Genomic DNA, 25,730 nt, shown 5'->3' with positions numbered 1-25,730 from the left:
GTCACCAGGTTCTAGTCAGGTTCTCTTGCCATGTTCTATCCAGGTTCTGTAGCCAGGTTCTATCTCTAGGTTCTTCAGCCGGGTTCTCTCACTAGGTTCTGTCTCTAGGTTCTGTGACCAGTTTCTGTCCAGGATCTTTTGCCATGTTCTCTCGCTAGGTTCTGTCTCTAGGTTCTGTCTCCAGTTTCTGTGTCCTGTTGTCTTGTTACATCTGTATTTATACCAGTTGATTCCAATCCTACCAATCTCTATTCCAAAGGTTAGGGCATTTCTAATCTCCATTCCAGGGAGTAAAGATTATGTAGCTTAAGCATGATTGTTTGTAGTTAAAGTGATTAATTACCCTCCTGGCACTTAGTTAAGGGGTTTTATTCCCTCCCTAACTTCAGGGGAAAATCCCTACCTGGGGAAACAACCTTTCTCAGAGAGGTGACCTTGGTTAAAACACATAGTGCCAAGAAGGTGAGCAAACTTATTAAGAACAGTATGCCATATATGCCAGGTCCCTTGAAACAGCAAGGATGGACCAGCAAAACCAGAATCTTGGGGTTCGCGGCCCAGGCATAGGTATTCAAAACAGAACAGAACAAAGCCAAAGCCGCCCTACCTAAAAGCAGCTCATGTGCAAAGGGTTGAGAACCAGTGGCCTAACTTTAGGTCTGATTTCTGTCCTCCCGGCACTTAGGGGAGCACATGCTGGCCAGCAGCCTCCCCCACCCCAGGAAGCATATGGGCTTGGGGTAGGAAACAAGCTGCCGCCCAACACCCACAGGCACAGGCCCAGCGCAGATGGGCCCAAGAGGAAGGGGCCTGGGATTTCGGCGAGGAGCCAGCGGAGATGCTGAGGGGGAGGGGTGTCTCCCACGACCTTAGGATTGTTCAGGCTCCGAAAGAGATTAAGAAAGTATGACATTCCTGGCTGCAGACCAGCTGCAGATAACCCCAGAGAAATTCGAGGAGATGGTGGTGCCAGCAGCAACTACAGGGAGCTTAGAGGCTCAGGGGATCATCAGGCCAGGGCCACATGGTCTGGGATACAATCTCTTCCTTTCAAAGGGTCTGCAGATAATAACCACCATGTTGCATGGACCAGACCCTGTGCTGGGGCTAGGGATACAGCCATGGAGAAGTGTCAGGCTCCCACCCCAAGGAGCTCACAGTCTCCTGGAAGAAGCAGACAAAACAGAGTTGAACAGAATGCTGGGTAATGATGCTGGAAGGCTCTCGGTGGGGGCTACATTTCAGTAGAGATCTGAGTGAATGAAGAAAGCTAACTATGCAAAGATCTCCGTGCGAAGATGTATCTGGTAGAGGGAAGCGTTCATGGAAAGCTTGAGGCTGAGTTTGGTGGTTTCCAAACAGAGGTAGAGGGTGGAGTAGTAAAGAGGAAGGACCCTTTCAGCGGTCATGGCCAGAGTCCAGCTTTTATTTTGTGTGCAATGGGGGGAGGGGGCAATGGAGGGTTTTGAGAGGGGTGGTAAAATGCTATAGTTTCTATTTTTAAAGATGGCTTTGGTTAGTGCAGGAAGACTAGAACTATAGGGGCAATGGTGGGGCAGTGAGGTGGGGCAAGTTGCCCAGGTAAAAGATGAAAATGGCTTGCACTAGTGCCGTGGTCGGCAAACTGCGGCTCGCGAGCCACACGCGGCTCTTTGGCCCCTTGAGTGTGGCTCTTCCTAAGCCTTAGGAGTACCCTAATTAAGTTAATAACAATGTACCTACCTATATAGTTTAAGTTTAAAAAATTTGGCTCTCAAAAGAAATTTCAATCGTCGTACTGTTGATCTTTGGCTCTGTTGACTAATGAGCTTACCGACCACTGCGCTAGTGTTGGTGCAAATGGAAGAGAAAGTATAGATGTGGGACATCTTTGGGAGGTGGAGACACAATTATTTACTGACATGTGGTAGCAAGAAAAAAGGAGTTAAACATGACTCCTATTGTTTTTGACTCAATCGAGCATCTGGGTGGAGGGTGCGCCACGATCTGAGACGGAGAAAACAGAGAGGAGCAGAATTTAGTACTGAGGGTGCGGTGGGAGGGGTGATGAATTATGGATCTAGCTGGGTGAAGAGAGGAGGGAAACTGGAGGGCCAAGATGTCCTCATGATTCCTGGATGGAGGGCTGGCAGTCCTTGCCAGATCAAAGTCTGTTTATGTCAGCATTTGTGTAGTATTAGAGCCTCATGGAAAAATTTTCAAGACGATGGAATGTGTTGGGTGCTTCTTGCAGTCGTTAGGAAGGCCCTGCAAAAAAAAAAAAGAGAGAGAGACACACTCAGGCTGAAGATGGTGGCCCATTCTTATCAAAAGAAAAAGTCATGCCCAGCTGGCATGGCTCAGTGATTGGGTGTTGACCTGTGAACCAGGAGGTCACGGCTCTATTCCCAGTCAGGGCATATGCCCAGGTTTTGGGCTCAATCCCCAGTGGGGGGTGTGCAGGAGGCAGTTGATCAATGATTCTCTCTCCTCATTGATGTTTCTATCTGGCTCTCCCTCTCCCTTTCTCTCTGAAATCAATAAATATATACTTTTAAAAAAGAAAAAGTCAGACCTCTTGCTGCTCCCTCCCTTCCTGTTACTTGGAAATGTTATTACCGGCTTCTGAACATCTAGATAGCATTGTTACAGACCTTCCACCCCTTCCTCTACGTAATGAGAGGCTGGGAGCCCCATGCTGAGTGAATGACTCATAAAAACAAAGATGGGAGGCTTAGAGGGCCATCTCCAAAGGGGCCCCATGAGTGAGAGTCTGCTAGCAGGCAGGCTGCAAGGGGCATAGGAACTGGGAGGCAGGTGGAGTGTGAAGAAAACAGGAGAAAGAAATCAGAGAGGCCAGTGAGCTGCTGGAGGTCAATATGGGAGCTGAGTGGTAGAGGTGCCAGGGGCAGGGCTTGAAAAGAACCCAGGAGATGGGGAAGCCACGCCCTTGAGAGGCATTAGAATTCTTGAGTTTCAAACCTGGAAGGGCCTTTGGGGACCAGGTGACTGTCTCCTTTGACAGAAAAGAGGAACTGGTCTGCAAGGAGGAAATGGGAAAAGGCAAATGGGAAATGGGAGATGGGAGAAGGCAAAGGCCAGGTCTCCAAGGTTTAGACGCCACCGAAAGCTGTCAACAGCTCTGAACTGAACTCAGAAAGCCATAGCCTTTATTTCCCATCTCTTCATTTGATAAATGTCTGCCCCCCAAGGGGACAGTTCTGTCCAGCTGCTTTGCTTTCTTGAAACAAGTGTTCATTCCACCTGTTTGGGAGATATAATCTCCTGGTCTGAATCTGTCCCCCCCCCACACACACACACACACACTCCGCCCCTAGTTCTAACTGGCTCCCCTATCACAGGTGCCCAGGCTCACCCATGCTGACCAATACAGGCACATGCATTGCAATGCTCATGGGCTCAGGCAGAGGGAGAGGGTGGAGGTCACTTCCTGAGGGATGGCCAGGGTGGGTGTTGGGGGTGGGAGAAAGGTCAGGATGGGAGATGGGCTGACGCAGCTTCTCCAAGCCATGCAGAAATCCAAAGAAAACACAGCTGGAGACAGGGCGAGGGAGTGGGGAGCCAGGCGATGCATGTTGACATCTTGGGCAGAAATCCAACTTGCTGTCCTGTGGTCAGTGGAACTGTGTTTACTTGCTTAGACCAGCTACTTCCTCCTGCTTTATCTCAGTTTCCCAATCTGCAAAACAAGGGCCGTAATAGCTGTCTCAAAGGATTGCTGAGGATTAAGTGGGATCATTAAAGAAGAGAGTCCAGTGGAGTGGTTAAGAGCATGGGCTCTGGAGCCAGACTGACTTGACCAAATTAATGTCTCTGGGTCTCAGTTTTCTGGTCTGTACAATGGGATGATGATACCTACCTTATAGGATGTTATGACATTTAAGTGAATTAATATTTGTAAAGTTTTTGTTGTTAAAAAACTAGTTAAGCTCTGGTAGGTGGCTCAGTGGTTAGAGTGATGGCCCGTGCACTGAAGGGTCTCAGGTTCTATCCCAGTCAAAGGCACATACCTGTGTTGCAGTTTCATCCAGGCCCAGGTTGGGGTACAGGCAGGAGGCAACCAATGCATGTCTGTCCGTCTGTCTGTCTGTCTATCTCTCCCTCAATCTCTCTCCCCTCCCTCCATTCCACTCCATCTAAAAGCAATAGAAAAACATCCTGGGGTGAGGATTGAAAAACACTCACAAAACTAGTTAATAGTAATAACCAGAGACATTTATTGAGCACTTTGGTGTGCTAAGTACTAGGTTCATCACTTTATATACTTTATTACATTAAAATTTCCTACCAGAGAGGTAGGCAGGCACTAGATCATTCCCACTTACAGCTGTGAAGCCTGAGGCCCATAAAGAGATTTACTTTTCTTTTAATGTATTCTTTTTTTAAATCCTCATCTGAGGACATGTTTACTGATATTAGAGAGACGAAGGGAGAGGGGAGGGAGGGAGAAAGAGAGAGAGAGAGAGATTGGCTGCCTCTCACAGGCACCCCAACAGGGGACCAAACCCACAACCTGGGTCTGTGCCCTGCCAGGGAATTGAACCCACAACAGTTCAGTGCATGGGACCTTGCGCCAACCCACTGAGCCACACCAGCCAGAGCAAGAGATCCTTCTGAGATCAGAGGCCAAAGCTGGGATCTGGCAAGATGGCCAGGCTGCCCCGCAGGGTTACCAAGGAAGCCCAGCATTTGCTGGCAGAGCCAGTTCCTGGAATTAAAGCAGAACCAGATGAGAGCAACGCCCGTTATTTTCATGTGGTCATTGTCGGCCCCGGCCCCCAGGATTCCCCCTTCGAGGGAGGGGCTTTTAAACTTGAGCTATTCCTTCCTGAAGAATGCCCGATGGCAGCACCTAAAGTACGTTTCATGACCGACATTTGACATCCTAATGCAGACAAGTTGGGAAGAACACGTTGAGATATTTTGAAAGATAAGTGGTCCCAGCCCTGCAGACTCATGCCGTTCTGCCATCCACCCAGGCTGTGCTCAGTGCTCCCAACCAGATGGCCCCACAGCCAACGACGTGGCGGAGCAATGGAAGACCAACGGAGCCCACGCCATAGGAGCAGCGGAGCAGGGACTAGGCTATATGCCATGGAACATATTTAAGTCGATCTGATCATCACGTGTGCATCACTTGTGTTCTGCCAAGATTTCTTCCTTTTTTGTTTGCATTTAATGGACACAGTCTTAGAAATATTACAGAATCAAAGCCCAGACATCTTCAGTCCTTTGGTGACTGAGTGCACATTAGCAAATCTAGGTCTTGTCCTGACTCACTGTTGTAAAGCATGAGCAGGAGCTAGAAGCGCCGTCTGGATTGCTGTGAAGCGTTCACAAGCAGTGACCCGCTCTGCTCTTGTTCATCCCCCCACTGTGGTTTAGTAGAAAGCACTGTGAGCGAAGGGGGCTGCCGGGGCTAGCTGCAGGGGGTGGGTGTTTTTCTTTATTTTATTGTTGTTTTGAGGGAGGAAGTCCTTTAATTTTACTTTTAATGAGCTCCTTTCCCCCTGTTTATGGTGACCTGATTGCATTGGTTAAAAGCAGCTAACCAGTTCTTCACAAGAGGCCCTAACCAAGTCTCACTTTATTTAGACGCTGTAGATGGACAAGCTTGATTGTTTGAACCAAAAATGGGAACATTAAACAAACACCAGGGCCCTCACTAATCACACCGTGACTTTGCTGCCAAATGTGGAACCCTCCCTTCAGGAAGAGTCTGTGACCATTTCATGTGGCTTGTCTGGAAACTTCTGTAAATCTTGTGTTTTAGTAAAATATTTTTTGTTAAAAAGAAAAAAGAGATTTACTTTTTTTTAATATATTTTTTTATTGATTAAGATATTACATATGTGGAGATTTACTTTTTAATTTACTCTAGAACAGGGCGTGGCAAACAGCCCATTGGCTGAATCCAGCGAACAGGGTGTTCACTTCAATATTGTTGAGCGCTGCCTCCACACTGCAATGGTAGAGCGGGCAGCTGTGACAGAGGCTGTAGGGCCTGCAGAACCTAAAACATGCTCTCTGGCCCTTCACGGGAAGAGCTTGCTGACCTCTGCTCTAGAAAGTGACAGTCTGCCTGGGACTGGACGGAACCAGGTCTGTCTGGTTCCAGAACTCCTCGCTGCTTTGTATCCTGTTTTTGGTTGTTTCTTTGTTTGCGATATCCCTGTGCTGGCTGCACAACAAAAGGCTTTCTTTCCTGTCCCTTTGAGGGACGTCTCCCCTTCCCTCTCCGAAGCCAGGAGTGAAAGTGGAAAGGGATTTGGAGAGTCCGATCTCTCCATCCTCAGGCAAAGTTTTGGGAGAACAGAGAAACCCAAGTAAGGGAGAGAGGCAGACTGAGTAGGCGAGTTCCTGGAATCAAGGCCAGTGACTGTACCTTGTTGTCCCCCGGCCCAGGCCAGGGCTGTGTTTAGAGTCAGCTGGACTGGAACTGGCAAGGTGCAGGAGTTGAAAAAGAATCCCAGGCTTGTGTAGGTTTCACCTGCTCCCAGGGACCTTTGAGGGCTCCAAACCAGTCCAGTCACTCAGCAAATACTCAGTACCGGCTCTGTGCCAGGCCCTGTTCTAGACACTGGGAATAAATAGAGACTCAGATCCCAGCTCTCCGGAGACAATGTCTCCATTAGCCAGTAACTTAATAAACCAATATTAAATCGTAACAAGATCTATGCAGAAAATAAACCAAGCTGATACGATTGAGAGTAACTTCTAAGCAGGCAGGGAGGACCTCTCTGAAGAAGCGCCATTTAAGCTGAGGCCAAAAGGACAAGGGGCGAGCTGTGGGGTAATCAGGTGGAAAGCATTCTAAGCAGCAGGAGCAGCGATGCAAAGGCTGTGCGCAAGAATAGCTCCAACTGCGTGTTCAAGGAACCAAAGGCCAGGGCGCCTGGAGCAGAATGAAAGTGGGCGATAGTGGTGCCAGGTGAGACGGGGCAGGCCCTATCACATGCCGGGAAGTCAGGGCAAGGAAGAAGGAGTTTATTCCAAGTGTGATGGAAAGCCACTGGGTGGATGATGGCTAATGATGCCAATGATTGTAGCTAACATTTTTAAAATTTTTTATTGATTTCAGAGAGAAGAAGGGAGAGGGAGAGAAGGATAGAAATATCAATGATGAGAAAAGATCATTGGTTGGCTGCCTCCTGCACTCCCCACACTGGAGATCAAGCCCTAAACCCAGGCATGTGCCCCAACCGGAATCGAACCTTGACGTCCTGGTTCATGGGTCAACACTCAACCACTGAGCCACACTGGCTGGACTGTAGCTAACATTTTTTTGAGCCTTTACTCAACGCTAGGTGCTTAGTAAGCCCTTTAAATGCATTAACTCATTTAATGCTCACAAGCAATCCAGATGAGGAAACAGAGGCCTGAAGAGGTTAAACCATTGGTACTAGGTTACACAGCTACATTTATAGCCCGCTGGGGCTGCAGCGGGGACAGTCAGTTGCAAGGGATAAGATCTTATATGAGACAACAATGACACAAAGACAGAGCTTGCACTGCATTTAATGAGAGAAAGGAAAACAAACATCCACCAGGTTTCCTCCAGGAAGAGCGAGGGTTACTAGAGTTCAAACGGACTTTCCAGTGCTTCCTCCTCTGGATACCCTTAGCACGTTCTCTTACACCCGTTCTGCCTTGCTTGCTGTCTGTCCCCTAATCATAACAGCTAGCGTTTACATGGTGCTAATGGTGTTCTGCCTTGCTTGCTATCTGTCCCCTAATCATAACAGCAAGCATTTACATGGTGCTAATGGTGTGCCATGCGTCTTGCCCAGCACATGCACTATGCCCACTTAGTTTATTCTTGCAATAAGCTTATCGTTTCCCTTTTAGAATGAGGAAATAGAGGCTGAGAGCTGCTTACGTGAGGAGTCCAAGACTTGGTGCTAAGAATTTATAGCCTAGGATTTGAACCCTGGGCGGTCAGACACAAGAGTCTAAGCTTTTAGCTACTGGGCTATGACCACCCACCTCCCACCTTTCCATGAACAGTGAGTCCATGGGTTCCCCAATAGAGGCCACAGGATGGCCTTTACCTTTCGTTGCCTGAGGAGGGTTAACAATAGTGCCCACCTCACAGGCTCAGAGCTAAATGAGTTCATGTGACCTAGGGAGGCCAACGTTCTGGTTTGCCTGGGACTGGAGGGGTTCCCAGGAAGGGAGACATTCTGTTTCTTTCTTTTCTTTTAGAGAATTTTTATTAGGGTTTATTTAAGCCACGCTGACGACATCCTGGGAGGCAAGATCTCAAATGCAAGTTGGGCATGAGGCTTGTTGCTCAATACCTATTCCATGGACGTTAAGTCATTATTGCTTCTCCTTTCCTCTGTGATCAGTTTGACAACCAAAAGGTAGCAGGCACCTACTCTGCCCTGTCCTAGGAGCTGGGAACACTGTAGGCAGTAGATCTTCAGAGGGAGATGGGGGCAGGGGTGTTATTGTTCAGAGAACCTAGCTCCAAAGGTTCACACACAAAAATTCACAGTTCCCGGGCAAATGCCAAACCTTCTGGGGTGATTCCAGCAGCCTGTGTGGACTTGCTTGGACCCCGTGGGAGAGGTTCCAGGGCCCTTTACGTCCCCAGGTAGTGACACAGAGACAGTTGGGGGATTGTGGGCGGAAGGGAAGGAAAACATGTGCCTTTGGCATTGACTTTCTGGCTTGCCCGGGGCTGTAATAAAGGCCTAAGCGGCAGTTCCTTTTATCACACACATTTCGCTACACGAGGGAACTGACTGACCCGCGAAGTGACTTGCCCAGGAACATGCAGGAGGAGATGGGCAACTGGAATCTGAACCAGCGAAGCAGGGAGGGCTGGTGCCGGTGCCAGCGGGCCGACTCCTGCACTTGCCTCCCTCCACCCGGCTTGGGTCCCCCGCTTGTCTTGACAGCGGCCGGGCTTGTCACGGGGCTCTGTACAGCTCCCTCCACTCTCGGGGCTGCCAGCGTCCCGCCCCATCCCCTCCCAGCCCACGAGGGGGGAGGAGAGAGCGGGAAGGGGAGGGGGGTCAGAGGGCCGGGCTTTATAAAGGCGGCTGGACCCGCGCGGCCAGCCAGACCCCGCCGCCAGACCTCCAGCGCCGCCCGCCGCCCCACGTGACCGCGCCGACCCTCCCGTCCCAGCTCCACAGCAGTGAGTTGGGGTGCGTCCCCCTCCACCCCCAGACCTTCGCCGAGCAGCGCGGTCTACTGAACCCAGGTGGGGAGGAGACCCCATGAAGGAGGGCACTGAGATGGGGGTCACCACGCATACTCCTGATGGTAGGGACTTAGGACCCAGGGGAGCTGGCAGACCCCCTCCGCCCCGCCCCCCCCCCCCCCCCCCCGGCGCCCCAGGCTCGGGGTCATGGAGACTGCAAGCTACCCCCCAAGAATGCGCGTGCAGCCGTTCCCATGGTAACGTGCTAGCCGTGCCCGCCCTCCGCTAAAGAAAAGGAGAGGTTGTTGGGGAAACGCGGGACTGTTCCCCGGAAGGTCCAAATTCGTCACGGAGCGGTTGCACGAGGGAACCAAGGATGTCCCCCCCACACCCCCGTGCCCCACATCCTCTGGAAGCCAGAGCGCCAGTCGCTAGCCTCTCCAGCCTCACTTTCTGCGTCTGTCAACACTATTGGCCCAGGTTCCCCGAAGAGCCATCTCGAGGGTAACGATCCGGACCAGCCCCGCCTCCGGTTGGACCTCCGAGGAGAGTTGAGGGACCTGGTGACTCCCGTGACCCCACCTTACCCAGGCCCGCTCGTCATGGCCCGCTTCGCAGCCCTCTTCTTGGCCCTGCTGGCGGGAGCTCACGCCGACGCCGAGATTCCCGGCTGCAAGATCCGCATCACCTCCAAGGCGCTGGAGCTGTGTAAGCGCGGGGCGGGCGGGGGCGGTGGAGGGTGGGGTCACCCCAAAGTGGGCGCAGGAGCCAAGGCCTTGCTTCTGCCTCAGTGAAGCAGGAGGGACTGCGCTTTCTGGAGCAAGAGCTGGAGACCGTCACCATCCCGGACCTGGGAGGCCGCGAGGGCCACTTCTACTACAACATCTCCGAGTGAGCAGGGGCCACGGGGCGGGGCTGCGAGTGTGGGGCGGGGCCCATAGGGGAGGCGGGGGCGGGGCCAATAGGGGAGGCAGAGCCTAATAGGATGGGCCAAGTCGATGAAGGCTAAGCCTGCCGGCATTGGTGGGATCAAGCAGGTGGGCGTGGCCTAGGAAATGTGAGCGGGGCCAGGAACAGCTAAGTCAGTGGGTCTCAACCTTGGCTGCACATTAGAATCACCTGGGAATCTTTTTTTTATATATATAATATATTTTATTGATTTTTTACAGAGAAGAAGGGAGAGTGATAGAAAGTTAGAAACATCGAGGAGAGAGAAACATCGATCAGCTGCCTCCTGCACACTCCCCACTGGGGATGTGCCTGCAACCAAGGTACATGCCCTTGACTGGAATCGAACCCGGGACCCTTGAGTCCAAAGGCTGATGCTCTATCCACTGAGCCAAACCGGTTAGGGCACCTGGGAATCTTTTTAAAATCCTGATTTCTGGGCTTCATCCTCTGGAAAGTCTGTTTCTTTGTTAGGGGGTGGGGCCAGAACATTAGTAACAAAGAAACAGAATTTCTGGAGGATGAGGCCCAGAAATCAGGATTTTAAAAAGATTCCCAGGTGATTCTAATGTGCAGCCAAGGTTGAGAACCACTGAGCTAAGTGGAGCTGAGGCGTGGTCAAAGAGCACCAGAGAAGAGTTTAGAAACTCGACAATGGATGAGAGTGGGGTTTAGGGCACCCGGGTGGAGCTAATGGGAGAGGTCCTGAGAGCAGAGGAAGGCCTGTAGCTTAGGACGATGGTGACAGGTGGATCGGATCTTAAGTGATGGAGACAAAATCCAGGGTGTGGGCGGGAAAGGAGTGCCAGCAACAAGGAGAGATGAAGCTCACTTTTTTTTTTTAAAAAAATGTATTTTATTGATTTTTTACAGAGAGGAAGGGAGAGGAACAGAGAGTCAGAAACATCAATGAGAGAGAAATATCTATCAGCTGCCTCCTGCACACCCCCCAGTGGGGATGTGCCCGAACCACAGTACATGCCCTTGACCGGAATCGAACCCAGGACCCTTCAGTCCGCAGTCCGACGCTCTATCCGCTGAGCCAAACCGGTTATGGCTTGAAGCTTACTTTTAACACCTGAGTCAGGAGGAGCCCATCTTTGAGCTACGCTAGAGTCCAGGGTGGGCATGTGAGGAGCAGTAGGATAATCCATTCCACCCATCCCAGTTTCCCCAGGCCCCGACTGGAAGCAGAGGGGCTGAATTTCTCGTGGTTGGGCGGGATCCCCTCTTGGCTTTGAATGTGACCCTGATGCCTCCTGCAGGGTGATGGTCACAGAGCTGCAGCTGACATCCTCTGAGCTCCATTTCCAGCCAGAGCAGGAGCTGGTGCTACAGACCAGCAATTCCTCCTTGGGGCTGCGCTTTCGGAGACAGCTTCGCTACTGGATCTTGTGAGGACCCGGCACCCTCAGGGGAGTGGCAAGTGGATCAGGAGGGCTGGGGATGGAGGCTGTGGGCAATCCCTTAGCCTTTCTGAGTCTCAATTTTTTAATCTGTACAATAGAGACAGTCATACCCACTTCATACAATAGGGACTAAGAAAGTGCTCTTGGGGTTCAGAGGAGGGCAGTCTGGGGAGTATCTGTACAATAGGGGTTGATAAGGTTTGGCAGAATGGTAAATGCAAAGGTGAAGCCTTATTAAGAGGTATCATGATGTATGGGGGTGGGGAGCAGGCAGTGAAGGCCTGGTTGACTCCAAGGTTGTGTGAAGGTTAACCCTGCTCCCCCTCCCGACAGCTATGATGGGGGCTATATCAACGCCTCTGCCCAGGGTATATCCATCTACACCGCTTTGCAGCTCTCCCGAGATCCCACTGGCCGGATCAAAGTGGCCAACGTCTCCTGCCAGGCCTCTGTCTCCAGGTTGTATGCAGCCTTCGAAGGAACTTTCAAGTAAGCCCCATTCCCAACCCCAGTGCACCCATTTTGGGCCCCACAGCCCACCCACCTAGTGCAATGTAAAACGCCTAGGCTTGGGAGTCAGACCAACTGGGTCCAAATCTCAGCGCCATCATGCCCTGGCTGTGTGACCTTGGCAAGTCCCTAAAGCTCTGTGCCTCAGTTTCCTCATTGGTAACATGAGGATGATAATCAAATCTGTTTTATAAGATGTTGTGAGGCCTGTTTGTGTTAATATATGTAAAACTAGAACAGCACCTGGCACCTATATATATAAAAGCCTAATATGCAAAGTGTCCCCTCAGGAGTTTGATCACTCGCTATGACGTGCACTGACCACCAGAGGGTGGCGCGGAACAAAGGAAGACCCCAGCAGGCAGCCTGCAGCGCTAGGGACCCTACCTGTGTACAAATTTCATGCACTGAGCCTCTAGTATAATAATAAGTGGCTAGCCACTTAACCGTGAGAATAAATGTGCACGGTTGGACATGAACTGGGTGCTCAATATTTGGTGGCTCTTACTAATTAGAACAAAAATAATAACATAGGCTCAGGTTTGGGGCTGAGAAGGGGACTTTATGCTGGTTCTGGAACAGGGTTAGGGAGAGGGGATGGTAGATTTGTCATATAGTGTAAGTACACTGTCAATTTTTTACTTGTTCAACAAGGTGTATGACAGTCCTGAGGATTCAGAAAAGAGCAGAGGCTAGTTGGAGGGGGAAAAATTTTGTCACTGGGGCCTTGAAAGGGACGAAGAAAGTGCTCTCGGGGTTCAGAGGAGGGCAGTCTGGGGAGACTGCCTAAAGGAAGCATCTGAGCCCAGACTGGGAAATATGGAATGGGGGCATTGAGGGTAGAAGGGAGCGCATGGGTAGCCACATGGAAGTGCAGATGCTCAGAACGGGTTTGAGGAACTGTGGCTAGATTCATTTGGCTGCTGGGGGGCTGGTGTAGGAGAGGTCTTGAGAATCAGGCTGAGGGGATTTGGACATGAGCCATGGAAAACCTCTATTAAAGCGCTGGTAATTCAGTCAAAGCTGATGTGTCCAACCCCTGCCTCCATCTCCCTGATCAGTGACTTTTCCTGGACCTAGACTGGGATAGGGGCAAGGTCTGGACTCACGGCTCTATTCTCTCCTCACAGGATAGTGTATGAATTCCTCTCCACATTCATCACCTCAGGGATGCACTTCCTCCTCAACCAGCAGGTGTGGGCAGTGGCAAGTCTGGGGGACAGTGGGGGTGACCTCTCTTTCAAAGACCTTGACTCTGGTGCCCACCTCTCAGATCTGCCCAGTGATCCACCATGCAGGGATGGTGCTGCTCAACTCCCTGCTGGACACTGTGCCTGGTGAGTTGGTGCTGGCGGGGGTGAGGGGTGGGGGGCTCTGGGTCAGGCCCTGGGGCTGGAATGGGGGTGAGGAGGAGGCTGGGTGCACAGCTGGCGGGCAGTACTTCAGAGTAAACCCCTAAGAACATGGAGCCCCAGCTGCAGAGGCAGGTGGCCGCTGCTGAGTTACTGCATGACCCAAGGTAAGTACTCACTTTTCTCTGGGCCTTGGTTTCCTCATTTTGCTGGTGAGGCCTCCCCCTGGGGTTGCTGTGAGGATTAACTGAGGGGCTGGTTGTCAAGGTCCTCAGTATGTGCTTGCTGATCACTGGGACCCTACTTGTGTCCATCACCTGGCACTTAATAGGTGCTTAATTAATGTGAATTCTCTTTTTGTCAGCCGTGGGGATGGGCAGTGAAGGAGGAAGCAGGGGAAACCATGAGGGAAAGGAATCCCTCGCCATCGTGTTTAGGGATTTGATGAAACCCCTGCAGCAGTAGTCGTCGTCGTCGTAATAAAAATAGTAACAGCTGCCATTATTGAGCACTTACGCACACCAGGCACTAAGTGCTTTCCACATAAAACTAATTTGATCCTCGTAACAACCCTGTGAGGAAGTGTTTTATGGATGAGAAACTGAGGCCCAGACAGCTTAAGCACCTTGCCTCACCCAGCTTAGAGTAACGTGGCCCAGACAGCTTAAGCACCTTGCCTCACCCAGCTTAGAGTAACGTGCGCTCTTCCCCTCAGTGCGAAGTTCTGTGGACAATCTCGTTGGCATTGACTACTCCCTCGTGAAGGACCCCGTGGTCTCCACCAGCTGTATGGACATGGAGTTCCGGGTGAGCTGCCAGGCTGGTGCGTCTGTCACCAAATTCCCTCCTTCTCCCCAAAGTTGCTAGTTTCATCTTCCTAAAGCACAGCTCTGATGAGCCACTCCATTGCCGGGACTGCTGCAGCTCCCACTGCCCACAGAATTAGCTCCATCTCCCGGGGGTGGCATTGGAGCCTTTACTCTTGTCTGCCCCCCCCCCCTTCTAACTTCACCCTGTTCCTCTGTCTCAAATATGTCCCTCGATTCCTACCTCAGGGCCTTTGCTCAAGCACCAATTTTCCCCACGTCCCCTGAAGGAGTTGGGCATAGAACTCTGTGCACATAATCTCATTTCATCCTCTCATAATCCTGTGAGTCAGGTACCATTTAGGAATGTGGAGACTTGCTCAGAGGTGATGTCACAGCACCTTTGCTCCTCGTGGGGGACAGCAGTTTCAGAGCAGACTCCAGAGCTGGAATGCCTGAAGTTCAGATACTAGCTCTGCCACTTTCTAGCTGTGTGACCCTAAGCAAGTGGCTTTCCTTTTCTATGGGAATGGAGCCCACAACCCTGGGCATGTGCCCTGACCGGGTATTGAACCCTGCCCTCTTGGTTCATAGGTCGACACTCGAGCACTGAGCAACACTGACCGGGCTATTTTGATTGATTTTAGAAAGGGATAAAGTGATAGAAACATCAATTGACTGCCTCCAGCATGCCCTCTATCAGGATCAAGCCTGCAACCGGGCACGTGCCCTGACTGGGAATCGAACCATGACCTTCTGGTTCATGGGTCAATGCACAACCACTGAGCCACTCTGGCCAGACCCATTGCCTTTTAGGAAATGTACTTACGGGTCCCCCAAGGACAACAACTGGGTCCAACTCCCCACCACTCCTCATAGTGCCTAGCCCTGGGCCTGGAGACATCCCTGTGCAGGACCAGTTTGCCTGGGTCCTGACCCTGATCCCCCTCCTCCAGGGGGCCTTCTTTCCCCTGGCCCAGGGGAACTGGAGCCTGCCTAACCGGGCAGTGGAGCCCCAGCTGCAGGAGGAGGAGCGGATGGTGTACGTGGCCTTCTCTGAATTTTTCTTCGACTCCGCTTTGGAGAGCTACTTCCAGGCGGGGGCCCTGCAGCTGTCGCTGGTGGGGGACAAGGTATGCCAGGGCCTGTGTGTGGGATGAGCAAGAGGGGCTTGTGATGGAGCTCCTGACGACCTGCCTCACCCCTAATTCTCCTGACAGGTGCCCAAGGACCTGGACATGCTGCTGAGGGCCTCCTACTTGGGGAGCATTGTCTTGCTGGTGAGTGTGGGCGGGCGGAGGGAGGTGCCAGGGCGGGTGCGCACGCCACCCGTGGGGACCAGTGAGGCGTGCAGGTGGGGGCCCCAAGTGGCAGCCATGGAGTAGACAGACCTGGCCTCTGGCCAAGTCCCCTCACCTGGCTGAGCCTGTGGCCAAGTCTGTGCAGGGGGTTCACTAGCTCCTGCTCCGTCTGTCCTTCATGAAGCCGGGATGAGGACGAGCCGAGAACCCAGCTCTGCAGAGGAGTGCAGGGGCTTTGACTGATGTTATTCTTTTTGCTTATTTTCCTTTGCTTAAGGGGGATATCCTCACTAGAGGATATTTTTTTCCATTTATTTTATTTTATTTTTTAAAATATTTTTTATTGATTTTTTACAGAGAGGAAGGGAGAGGGACAGAGTCAGAAACATCGATGAGCGGGATACATCGATCAGCTGCCTCCTGCACACACCCTACTGGGGATGTGCCCGCAACTACCGTACATGCCCTTGACTGGAATCGAACCTGGGACCCTTCAGTCCGCAGGCTGACGCTCTATCCACTGAGCCAAACCGTTTAGGGCTTCATTTATTTTTTTAGGGAGGGAAAGTAGGGGGAGAGAAACATGGACTCTAACGTGAAAGAGACACACTGATTGGTTGCCTCCCGCACATGCCCCAACGAGCCAGGGATGACCTGCAACCAAGGTACCTGAGGTATGTGCCCCTGGCTGGGAGTCAAACCCCTGACCCTTCTGTCTGCAGGTTGATGCTCTAACTGCTGAGCCAAACTAGCCAGGGCAGGGAGCTTAAAATTTAACAAGGAATATATCGGTGTCCTTGGTTCAGTTTTATAAATGATGGAGCTGATATCTGAACCTGGATTATGAATCTGGGATTCCTGGTCATACTGGCATTCACTACACTGTACAACCTCGTAGGTTGTCATGAGGATTAAACGAATTAATATGCATAAAGCAAGTATAACAGTACCTGGAACAGGAAGTGCTCACTGAACACTAGCTGCTGTTACTATTGCTATCATCACCATCATCCAACTTACGGCCAGCACTGTTCAGAGCATGGACTCCATTGCCAGGCTGCCTGGGTTTGCATCCCCATTCTGCAACGAGTAACTATATGACCTCGAACAGGTTACTTAACCTCTCTGTGCCCTAATTCCCCCATCTCGGGAAAGAACACCTGCCTCACATGGTTATGGTGAGGTTTAAATGAAACGTCTGGTTACGAGTAAGCACTCCTGATCAGCGTGGAAGCCTAGTAGTGTGTCTACACTGCCCCCTAGAAGAAACAGCACAGCAGTCTACAGAAAGGAAACACTGCAGGGACTGGGACATGGACTGTCTCCGAGGAGTGTGGATGGGCGATGGGTCATGAATACTGAGAACTGAAAGCAGAGAGAGAAGGGAGACATCCCTAAAAGACATTTGTGTGAGCAAAGGCAGAGGCTGCACACAATTCTGCAGGGTTGGGAAGCTACACTTTTTCGTATTTGTCCTTTGGGCTCTCAGAGGGCAGACCTTGAGTCCCCCACCTCCGGGGCTCACCTGGGAACAGATCCGGGATTGATCCTCCCTCCCTGCTCCATAGCAAAGCCCTGCGGTGATTGACTCCCCGTTGAAGCTGGAGCTGCGTGTTGTGGCACCACCGTACTGTACCATCAAGCCCTCCGGCACCACCATCTCTGTCACTGCCAGTGTCACCATCGCCCTGGTCCCACCCAACCAGCCTGAGGTCCAGCTGTCCAGCATGATCATGGTGCGCGCACCACAGCGAGGGCTGCGGAGGGTTGGAGAGAAGCGGGCTGGGCACCTGCCTGGTGAGTAACACGTTACCCCTCCCCACGTTCCCCCAGGACGCCCGTCTCAGCGCCAAGATGGCCCTCCAGGGGAAGGCGCTGCGCGTACACCTGGACCTGCGCAAGTATGAGACGTCTGAAAATCTCGGGCAAGCCCTTAACCTCTCTGAGCCTCAGTGTCTTCAGGATAATCACTCTGCCTAACAGAACTGGGGACCTAAAATTCTCTTACCAAGACGCCACTGAGGAGCTGTGGTCTTTAATACAAAGAAAGGGCTAGTTTGAGAGGTGACCAAACTAGCCCAGTGAGGTTAAGGGACGTGCTCAGTCACACAGCAGCGCCTAAGAACATGGGTTTTGGCAGACACCCAGCACAACTTGGCTTTGTCATTTTTTTTTTTTAACTTATTGATTTTCGAGAGAGGGGAGAGAAACATTGATTTATTATTCCACTTACTGACGTATTCATTCGTTACTTCTGGTATGTGCCCTGACTGGGGATCGAACCCGGCATCCTTGGCATATTGGGATGACGCTCTAACTGAACTACCTGGCCAAGACTTTAACTTCTTGAACACATTTCGTGTGTGGCAGGGAGTAAGCACTATACTTTTTTTTATTCACTATTATTTTTTTATTTCTATTGATTTCAGAGAGGAAGAAAGAGGGAGATAGAAACAACAATGATGAGAGAGAATCATTGGTCAACTGCCTCCTGCACGCCCCCTACTGGAGATTGAGCTGGCAACCCGGGCATGTGCCCTTGAGCGGTATTGAACCTGGGACCCCTCTATCCACTGAGCCAAACCAGCTAGGGCAGCACTGTACTTTTTGTTAAATAAAGATAAGCAGCACACGTCCTTGCAGTTGCTCAGTGGTTAGAGTGTGGGACCATGCATGGAAGGGTCTCGGGTTTGATCCCTGGCCCCCGATCCCCGGCACCTGTTGGGGCACATGTTGGAAGCAACCAGTCGATGTTTCTCTCTCTCCCCGTAAAAAAGAAAAAAAAAATCAATGGAAAAATATCCTCTAGTGAGGATTAACAAAAATAATAATAAGCAACACAAGCTACCAGCAGAAGTCTGGCATGTAGGAAGTGCTCAACAAATAAGCAGCAGCCAATGTGGAAAAAAAGAGGCCTAGAAAAAGTGGCTCACCAAAAAGACACATCTGGATGTCCTGTGAGCATTGATCTATGAACCAGGTCATGGTTCGATTCCTGGTCAGGGCACGTGTCCAGGTCGCAGGCTCAATCCCCAGTAGGGGGTGTGCAGAGGGCAGCTGGTGGATGATTCTCTGCCATCACTGGTATTTCTAGCTCTCTCTCCTTCTCCCTTCCTCTCTTTGAAATCAATTAAAAAAAAAAGCACACCTGGAGTTTAAAACCCCCTGGAAAGGTGTGGAGGTGGGACACCTGAGACTGACACTCAGGGTTCTGGTGGCGAGGCCTGGGTGGCCTAATGGAGGGGATCTATGCCCACCCGGCATTTCTCTCTCTCCCACAGGTTCCGCATCTACTCGAACCAGTCTGCACTGGAGTCACTGGCAGTGAGTTGGGAATGGTGGGTGGGCGGAGACTGGGGTCAGGGTGAGCGGCCAAGGCCAGCCCACCTGCTCTTCCCACTCTGACTCCGCCCCACCTCCCTCCCAGCTGATCCCGCTGCAGGCCCCTCTGAAGACTATGCTGCAGTTTGGGGTGATGCCCCTGCTCAATGGTAGGGTAGGGGTATGAGGAGGGCGAGGAGGAGAGGGACCTGGGTGGGCCCAGACTGAGCCAGCTGTCCTTACCCACAGAGCGGATCCGGCGTGGGGTGCAGATCCCACTACCCGAGGGGATGGACTTTGTGCGAGAGGTGGTGACGAACCACGCGGTGAGTGGGGGCACAACGGGGGAGGGCACAGCCTTCCTCTCCCTCAGCAGGTTGGGAGTGCAGCCCAACCTGGTATCAGCACCTCCCTCATCAATTGCTCCCTCCCATTGTAATCTTACATCAGACCCCTCCAGCTCACCTTGGAATACTCTTCCCGATTCCAACTCCAATGCCTACTAATCTTTCAGGTCTTAGCTAAGTGGTCACCTCCTCTAGGAAGCCCTCCTTGAGCCCCACGGGCTGTATTCCTGCAGCCTCTACTTCAGCACCTTCACAGCAAGTTAAAACTGCTTTGCTGTGCCATCTGTCCCACTAGATTGAGAAGCCCCTCAAGGCCAAGACTCTCTTTATCTCTAAACTCTGGCCTCAGTACTGGAATGAATAGACTTCCTTCCCTGCCCCGCTGCACAGGGCTTCCTCACCATCGCGGCTGACCTCCACTTTGCCAAAGGGCTGCGAGAGGTGATTGAGAAGAACCGGCCTGCGAACACCATGGACTCCGGGGTACCCAGTGCCCCACCACCCTCCACAGCAGCTGCCTGAGCCCTCAACCCCGCCCCTGGCAGTTGCATTCAGGACCAATGCCTCTTATCCCCTTTCACCCCCTCACAGCTTACAGTACCCTCTTTAACCCCCAGTGCCACAGAGAAGAAGAGGTTGTAAATGGTACCAAGTTTAATTCCATAATTACACTCAGTCCATCAATTACAGTCTGTCCAACCTCCCAGTGGGCTGTCCTGAGCTCTACTGTGTTCCTGGGGTGGCATCAATGCATTAAGGGCATTGTTGAAGCAGGGAGGGGACCAGGCCCTACCCGTCAGGAATAAAGTGCTAAGTCCCTCACTGCCCTGCAGGGCATTTTGCATTAGGGAGGCCTCCCTTCTAGCAGGAGAGGCTGGAGGGGCTGCCCCGTGGTCATCAGTATGGCTGCTTATTCAGGAAGCGGGAGAACATGGTGAGGGCAGCCTGTGGCTTGTCAGTGGGGACCATGTGTCCAGCGCCCTGAGGAGCAAAGCTTTGTAAGATTCCCTCCCTTGCCCTGGGGGCTTCCTTCATCCCATTGGATCCCCCTAGCCAATGAGGTTCCTCCTCCACCCACCCTGCCCCAAACCTTCCAATCTTCATTCTCCCACTCTCCCCCACTGCGAATACTTGCCCTTGGGGGGCCAGATGGAACCCAGGATAAAAGTGGGAAGGAAAGGGAAAGGACGGGTGGGTCCTGCCCCATCCCTCTCCAGCTAGCCCTCCCTCGCCAGGCCCAGGCCCTACCTTGATGGTGAGAAAGGCGATGTTGGAGAACTCCTTCACGAAGCCCGCAATCTGCTCCCCACTGTCCCCGTATTTCACTAACCAGGGCCGGCGCTGTACCTCCATCTGCCCCACCAGGAGAGAATTAGCAGCCGGCAGCCACCCGCCATTCCTACTCACAGACACCAAACCTCAAGACCTTAGGGGCTGGGAACTCCTCCAGGTTTGCCCTGTCTGCCAGGAGTGCGCACCCTACCCCTGCACCAGCCTCGCCCCGCGGCCGACATCCCTGCCTTACCTTCTGGTTGAGGGAATCCACAAACCACTCATCCCCCAAGAAATTGCAGGCCATGTCCACATCTCCATTGTAGAGCAGGATCCGGTATTTCTGGAGCAGAGCAGGGGGAAAGTGGGAGGTCTGGAACAAGCCCAGGTCTCGGCCCTTACCAGGTTCAAGCCCTACCCGTAAGGGAATTCAAGGGGCCCAGCTAAACAGGATGGACCAGGAAATGCTTGTGCTTTCTGACTGCCTTCCTACGTGTCCAGTGCTCTATGAAATGCTTTACCTATAAAGGTAGATGCCATTATTAATTCCCATTTCACAGCAGGGGAAACCGAGTCTCAAGATATGTGAGAAATGTGTCTAGGGTCACATGGCTAGTAAAGAAACTTGCACCCAGGCAATCTGACCCTCTGCCCACTCTAACCACTGTGCATACAGACCTGGTCCTAACCTGGCTCTGCTAGTGTCTCCTAGGTGACCTTGGACAAGACCCTCTCCCACCCTGGGCCCCCATTTGCCAATCTGACTAGCTTTTCTCACCCTAAAGGCTTCTTGGCGAATGCAGACCCCTCAACCTCCTACACCAGAGCAGCATGGGGTGGGGCCAAAGCCAGATTCAAATCCTGACCCTCCCAACTATAGGACCTCAGGCAAGTGACTTCACTTCGTGGCGTTTCAGCTCCCCCACCCCCCACCCCCGCCCTGTTTCCTCTGCCTTGCCACACTGCTCCAGGGCCCCTGAGGCTGCTGGTGCACCCAGCTGTGCTGCCCCTACTCACCTGTGCGCCAAGCAGCTTAAGGTACTGGGAATCCATGCTTTGGTAGAGACGGCGATACTGTATATTCACAAGGAAGCTGCAGGAGCACGCGGGCAGGCCCCGGGAAGACCAGGCAGGGGGAGAAAGAGAGTCAACAGATCAGACCTCCTCTCCTGTCCCCAGGCTCTAGCCTAGGAGGCAGGCAGCTTCTCTAGCTGGGGCTGGGATTCAGAGGTCCTCGGTCCCCTCCATTTAGAAATGCATAGGGACACTTTGGTTGTCTCAATGACTGGATGCGACTGGCATTTAGAGCACAGTGGCTTGTAGGTGTGGGAACTACAGCATGTAACCGTAGGGCATGGGCACTGACCAATCGAACAGGGACCCAAGTGGCCCCTGCTGTGCCGCTCGTCACCTTTACTCACAGGGGGTCAACTGAGAGCTGAGCTGCTGGGGATGGCATTGGAGTGAGGGTGAGGGGGGAGCTGGGAGTGTGTCTACTTACTAAATGCCATGGAAATAACCCATATTTTAACCACGTGGCCATTTAAGAATGAACTGGATGAAAATCAGCTTAGGGTTTAAACACCCTGTAAAACAACTCACTGTTGCCCCGAGTGCCAAAAGATCCCGGGGAATTTTTCTGATGCCCACAAGCCCCAACAGGCTAGGCTGCCCACCCCCCGCCATTAGCAGCCACAGAACCTCACTTGCACATGTCCCAGCCAGGCAGTTGCTCGGGGATGTGGAGGGCCTTCCGCACAAAAGGGTTGTTGAGGTAGGTGGAGGCGGCTGTGGTGTTGGTGCAGGGGGGGTCCAGGTGTACCCTATTCCCGGAACGCAGCAGTGCCTGAGGGGCACAGACAGAATCAGGACCTTCGCTTCCCTGCCCTGCCCCTCTCGCCCCCAAGAAGAAGCCCAGACCCTTGCACACCTGATGCAACATCCGCTTGATTGGCAGGCGAGTGAAGATGTTGCCAAAATCCTGGACCACGACAGTATCCTTCTCATACCTGCAAGAGAAGTGGGGGGATATGTGCTTGAGCCTCAAGACGAGGCTGCGGTCGGCCCAACGGGCACCCAGCAGCTCTTACCTTACATGGCCTGGCACCCCCCCAGCACATGGGGCGTAGAGGTTGTAGATGTTGAGACCAGAGCTGGCCACGATGTGAGACACTTCCTGGAGCTGCAAAGGCACACCGAGCCACCATGCTTTACGAAAACCTGGCTTCCCGCGACATCATCAACTTGTCCCAAGATTTCGCGCTTTCCTACCTCACCCTGTCATTACCCTCCCCCTACTTTTTTCACACATAGGGAAACTGAGGCTCGGTGGAAGGAATCAGCCAGACCTGGGTTCAAATCCTAGTGCTCCTACTTCCTAGCACTGTGACTTCAACGTTCCCGGCCTCAGTTTCCTTATCCAGAAAATGTGAATAATGTATCTCCCTTGAAGATTATATGATGTGCCCTGACACCGTTCAGCAGTCCTGGCACAGGGCAGGTGGTTGATAAGAGACCTTTCCCTCCTGGGGTGACAGGATTTACCCAGAAAATCACAGGAAGGGGTGATGGGTTGGCACCCATATTCATGTGTCCCAGAGAACCCCAACTGCTGAAGGAAGCAGGATGGGACAACAATAGGGGCGGGGGCAGGGAGTCCCCCAGGAGGAGATGTGGTCCCGTTCCCGAACTGGGGGCACCAGGGATGACACGTGGTGGGGGCAGGACCTTACACTGTTCACACATTCTTGGTCTTTGTTGTCGTAGAAGTTGCACTTGTTTTGAGAGCAGCAGTGGGTCTGCAGGGAAGACCAGAGCCTGTATAGGAGATGAGAGTGAAAGTGCTTAGAGACCCACCGTGGGCAGGAAAGGCAAGAACCCCACTTTCTCCTTCCAACCTCCCGTGGTGACCAGACCCCAGGGGAGGAGGAAATATGTCACAGGGTGTGGTATGTAGGTCCCCAACCTAGCTGCCCCTGGGCCATCCTTGGTCCCTTTAAATTCTAATCTCCAGTCTTAGGCCTTTTAGCACCAGACCCTTCTAACAAACCCAGCCCCCATCTTCTGCTCATAAACCAGGGTAGGACTCAGGATATTATGTGCCTGGAGGGTAGACCTGAGATCTTGGGACCCTGTCCCACCCTGAAGATTGCCCAGCTTCCCCCTTCCCATACCTGTTCCCCAGGAGGCCATGGTAGTAGGCAAAATAGACGAGAGAGTTGTCATTCTGTTCATAGGAGGAGAGTCCATTGCCCACGGCCAGCCCCTGTGAAACAGTCAGGGCATCCAGCTCAGCGGGAGGGTGAGGAGAAGGAGCCACCCTTGACCTACACCCAGACCTTCAGCAATATGGAAACTGAAACCCAGGGTGGTTTGTGGGGGTGTGTGGGTGGGGGAGGCCACACAACATAGAGAACAGAGCTGGCAGCCCGACAGTGAGTTTCCTGTCACGGGAGGCTGCTCATGGTAAGGGTGTTATGAAGGCGTCTGGGTTGGATGGGGAAGTTGACCTGTTTGACCTCCCTGACCAGGAAGCTATGACCACCTTTCCCCTTTCCCCCCTGCAGCAGTCTTGCACCTGAAGGTTCATGCTGGGGTCCTGCATGACCAACACAGCCAGGGTGGGGATGTAGATGCCGGCATAGCTCTCTCCCGTCAGGAAAAGCTCATTGTCCTTGTACTCCGGGAAGAGGCGGAAGAAATCTTGAAGGGCCTCAAAATTACTCTGTGCGACCTGGGGATGGCAGGATGGAGGGGATCCGGAGACTTTGGTATGTGAGCTGGAATCTCCAGATACTGACACCAACCCACCCTGTTTGTGCAAGAGGAAGTGGCTTCACAGTGACAAGATCACACCGGGTAGCATTTAACAGCCAAAAATGGACTCCAAGGCCATGGTCTTTCCCTGTATCATGCCACCCTTAGAAAGCCAGGGAGGCTGGGCACACGGGCAGGACTCACCTCAGTGTCATTAGTTGCATAAAACTTGTCTTTGGAGTAGGAAAAGCCCACCCCGGCTGGGGACTCGAGGTACAGCACGTTGGCAATCTAGAGGGGAGGAGGAAAGAGCTGAAGAGGGCGCCACACCCCGTCCAAGGGCCCAGATATCCCGCAGGACCCACAGCACCGCCCATACCAGGTTCCAAGAATAGGGGTTGTACTCCAGGGTGACACCATCTGGTTGGACCTGAGAAGGAAAGATATGGCTGATTAAGTCCCAAGAGCCAACTGGGTGGAGGCAAAGGGCCACCCTGTCAAGCCGATGGTACAGAAAAATAAACTTAGGCTCAGAAAAAAGGCACATGCTGGGACAAAAGTCCTTTTCTCCCTGTTCCCCGGCCTCTTCCTTTGGGAATGTGCCCTCCCTCTCCTTCTCCTGGGTCATGGAGGAAAGAGTTGCTTTCCACTCACCAGGAAGGGGCCGTGCTCGGTGAGGAAGCCATCTAGGGAGCTGCAGCCCGGCCCTCCATTGAGCCAAAGCACCACAGGGCTGCTCTTGGGATCCTTCTGGGACTCCACGAACCTGGGAGGGGTCAGGCCTGGGTGGGTGCAGGTGGAGGGGCCTCTCCCAGCCCTCCCTGCTGCATGGCTCCTTCAGGGATTCTCAGAACCCCACCCCACCCCGCAGTCCTCTCCCGGGTGGGCGTCCCTGTGCGCCCCCCTCCCCCGCGCCCTGGGAGGGAGAGCCGCGGACCAGTAGTGGAGATGCTTGGAGCCCGAGCCTCTGAGGTAGCCCGAGTACTGGCGGAAAGATGGCTGCTTGGCCAGCCCGGGCAGACACTGGATCTCGTCTTGATCGGGGGCTGCCTCGCCTCGGGGCGACCAGAGCAGCAGCAGCAGCAGCGGGAAGAACAGCGGCGACGGCGCGGCTCGGACCATCTGCGGAGGAAGCGGCGCCGGCTGTTTACCGGCTCCCTGGCTGCGCGCAGCTGTTCCCCGGGAGGAGCTGGCGGCGCTCCCCGGCCCCAGCTCCCAGCCCGGCCGCCCCCGCTCGCTCCGCGTGCCGCCGGGGCACCCGGGATCCCTCCCAGCCTCCGGCATCCCCTCACCTCTGCTCCCCCGCGTCCTTGTTTTCCAGGAGCAGTCGGGCGCCGGGAAGTCATGTGTACCCTGAGTCACGTGTGCCCCGGCGTCACGTGACGGGCAGCCTCCCGCGGCTCCGCTGACCCGGGAATGGAGGGGGCGGGACGGTCCGCGCCCAGTCAGGGTCCGGGGCCTCGCAGGTCACCTCGCGGGTGCCCGTGATCAGGTGACTTGGGTGTGGACGGCCGGGATCCCCCAGCCTTCCATGGGCTGTTTTAGGCGGGATGG

At 53.1% G+C, this 25,730-nt stretch overlaps 2 protein-coding genes, 1 long non-coding RNA gene and 1 pseudogene across 7 annotated transcripts; 2 read left to right on the top strand and 2 right to left on the bottom strand.

The window, feature by feature from the left end:
• Window positions 1–1,405: 1,405 nt before the first annotated feature.
• Window positions 1,406–9,876, bottom strand: LOC118662759. Its single transcript, XR_004969876.1, has 4 exons — window positions 9,742–9,876; window positions 4,011–4,136; window positions 2,962–3,679; window positions 1,406–2,247 (listed from the first exon to the last, which is right to left on the bottom strand). It is a non-coding gene; the product is annotated as an uncharacterized LOC118662759 (long non-coding RNA).
• LOC118662758 lies at window positions 4,462–5,743 on the top strand (annotated as a pseudogene).
• LOC118662754 (phospholipid transfer protein) lies at window positions 9,017–24,718 on the top strand. Of its 5 annotated transcripts, none has more exons than XM_036321547.1 (17): window positions 9,017–9,148; window positions 9,635–9,862; window positions 9,946–10,045; window positions 11,368–11,496; window positions 11,845–12,000; window positions 13,152–13,215; window positions 13,295–13,358; window positions 14,089–14,180; window positions 15,136–15,312; window positions 15,400–15,459; window positions 17,049–17,216; window positions 17,314–17,381; window positions 18,762–18,804; window positions 18,908–18,971; window positions 19,051–19,127; window positions 19,539–19,631; window positions 21,206–24,718. In XM_036321547.1, exons 2-17 carry the CDS (start codon window positions 9,757–9,759, stop codon window positions 21,314–21,316), a joined length of 1,572 nt encoding a protein of 523 aa, XP_036177440.1. In that variant the 5' UTR covers window positions 9,017–9,148; window positions 9,635–9,756; the 3' UTR covers window positions 21,317–24,718. The 5 variants fall into 5 exon arrangements, with proteins under 5 accessions (XP_036177440.1, XP_036177441.1, XP_036177439.1 ...); XM_036321548.1 differs by having other exon boundaries at window positions 9,051–9,158; XM_036321546.1 differs by having other exon boundaries at window positions 9,059–9,214.
• CTSA (cathepsin A) lies at window positions 19,788–25,606 on the bottom strand. The gene is made up of 15 exons (XM_036321549.1): window positions 25,469–25,606; window positions 25,114–25,298; window positions 24,831–24,942; window positions 24,556–24,606; window positions 24,381–24,467; window positions 23,998–24,153; window positions 23,594–23,685; window positions 23,153–23,237; window positions 22,511–22,602; window positions 22,351–22,429; window positions 22,127–22,266; window positions 21,438–21,513; window positions 20,674–20,763; window positions 20,397–20,501; window positions 19,788–20,129 (listed from the first exon to the last, which is right to left on the bottom strand). Exons 1-15 carry the CDS (start codon window positions 25,520–25,522, stop codon window positions 20,046–20,048), a joined length of 1,488 nt encoding a protein of 495 aa, XP_036177442.1. The 5' UTR covers window positions 25,523–25,606; the 3' UTR covers window positions 19,788–20,045.
• Between the last annotated feature and the right edge of the window lie 124 nt (window positions 25,607–25,730).

Source organism: Myotis myotis, unplaced genomic scaffold (genome assembly GCF_014108235.1).
Source record: "Myotis myotis isolate mMyoMyo1 unplaced genomic scaffold, mMyoMyo1.p scaffold_m19_p_9, whole genome shotgun sequence".
NCBI lineage: Eukaryota > Metazoa > Chordata > Mammalia > Chiroptera > Vespertilionidae > Myotis > Myotis myotis.
The sequence above is the reverse complement of the archived record's forward strand: the minus strand, read 5'-3'. Positions and strand labels throughout refer to the sequence as shown.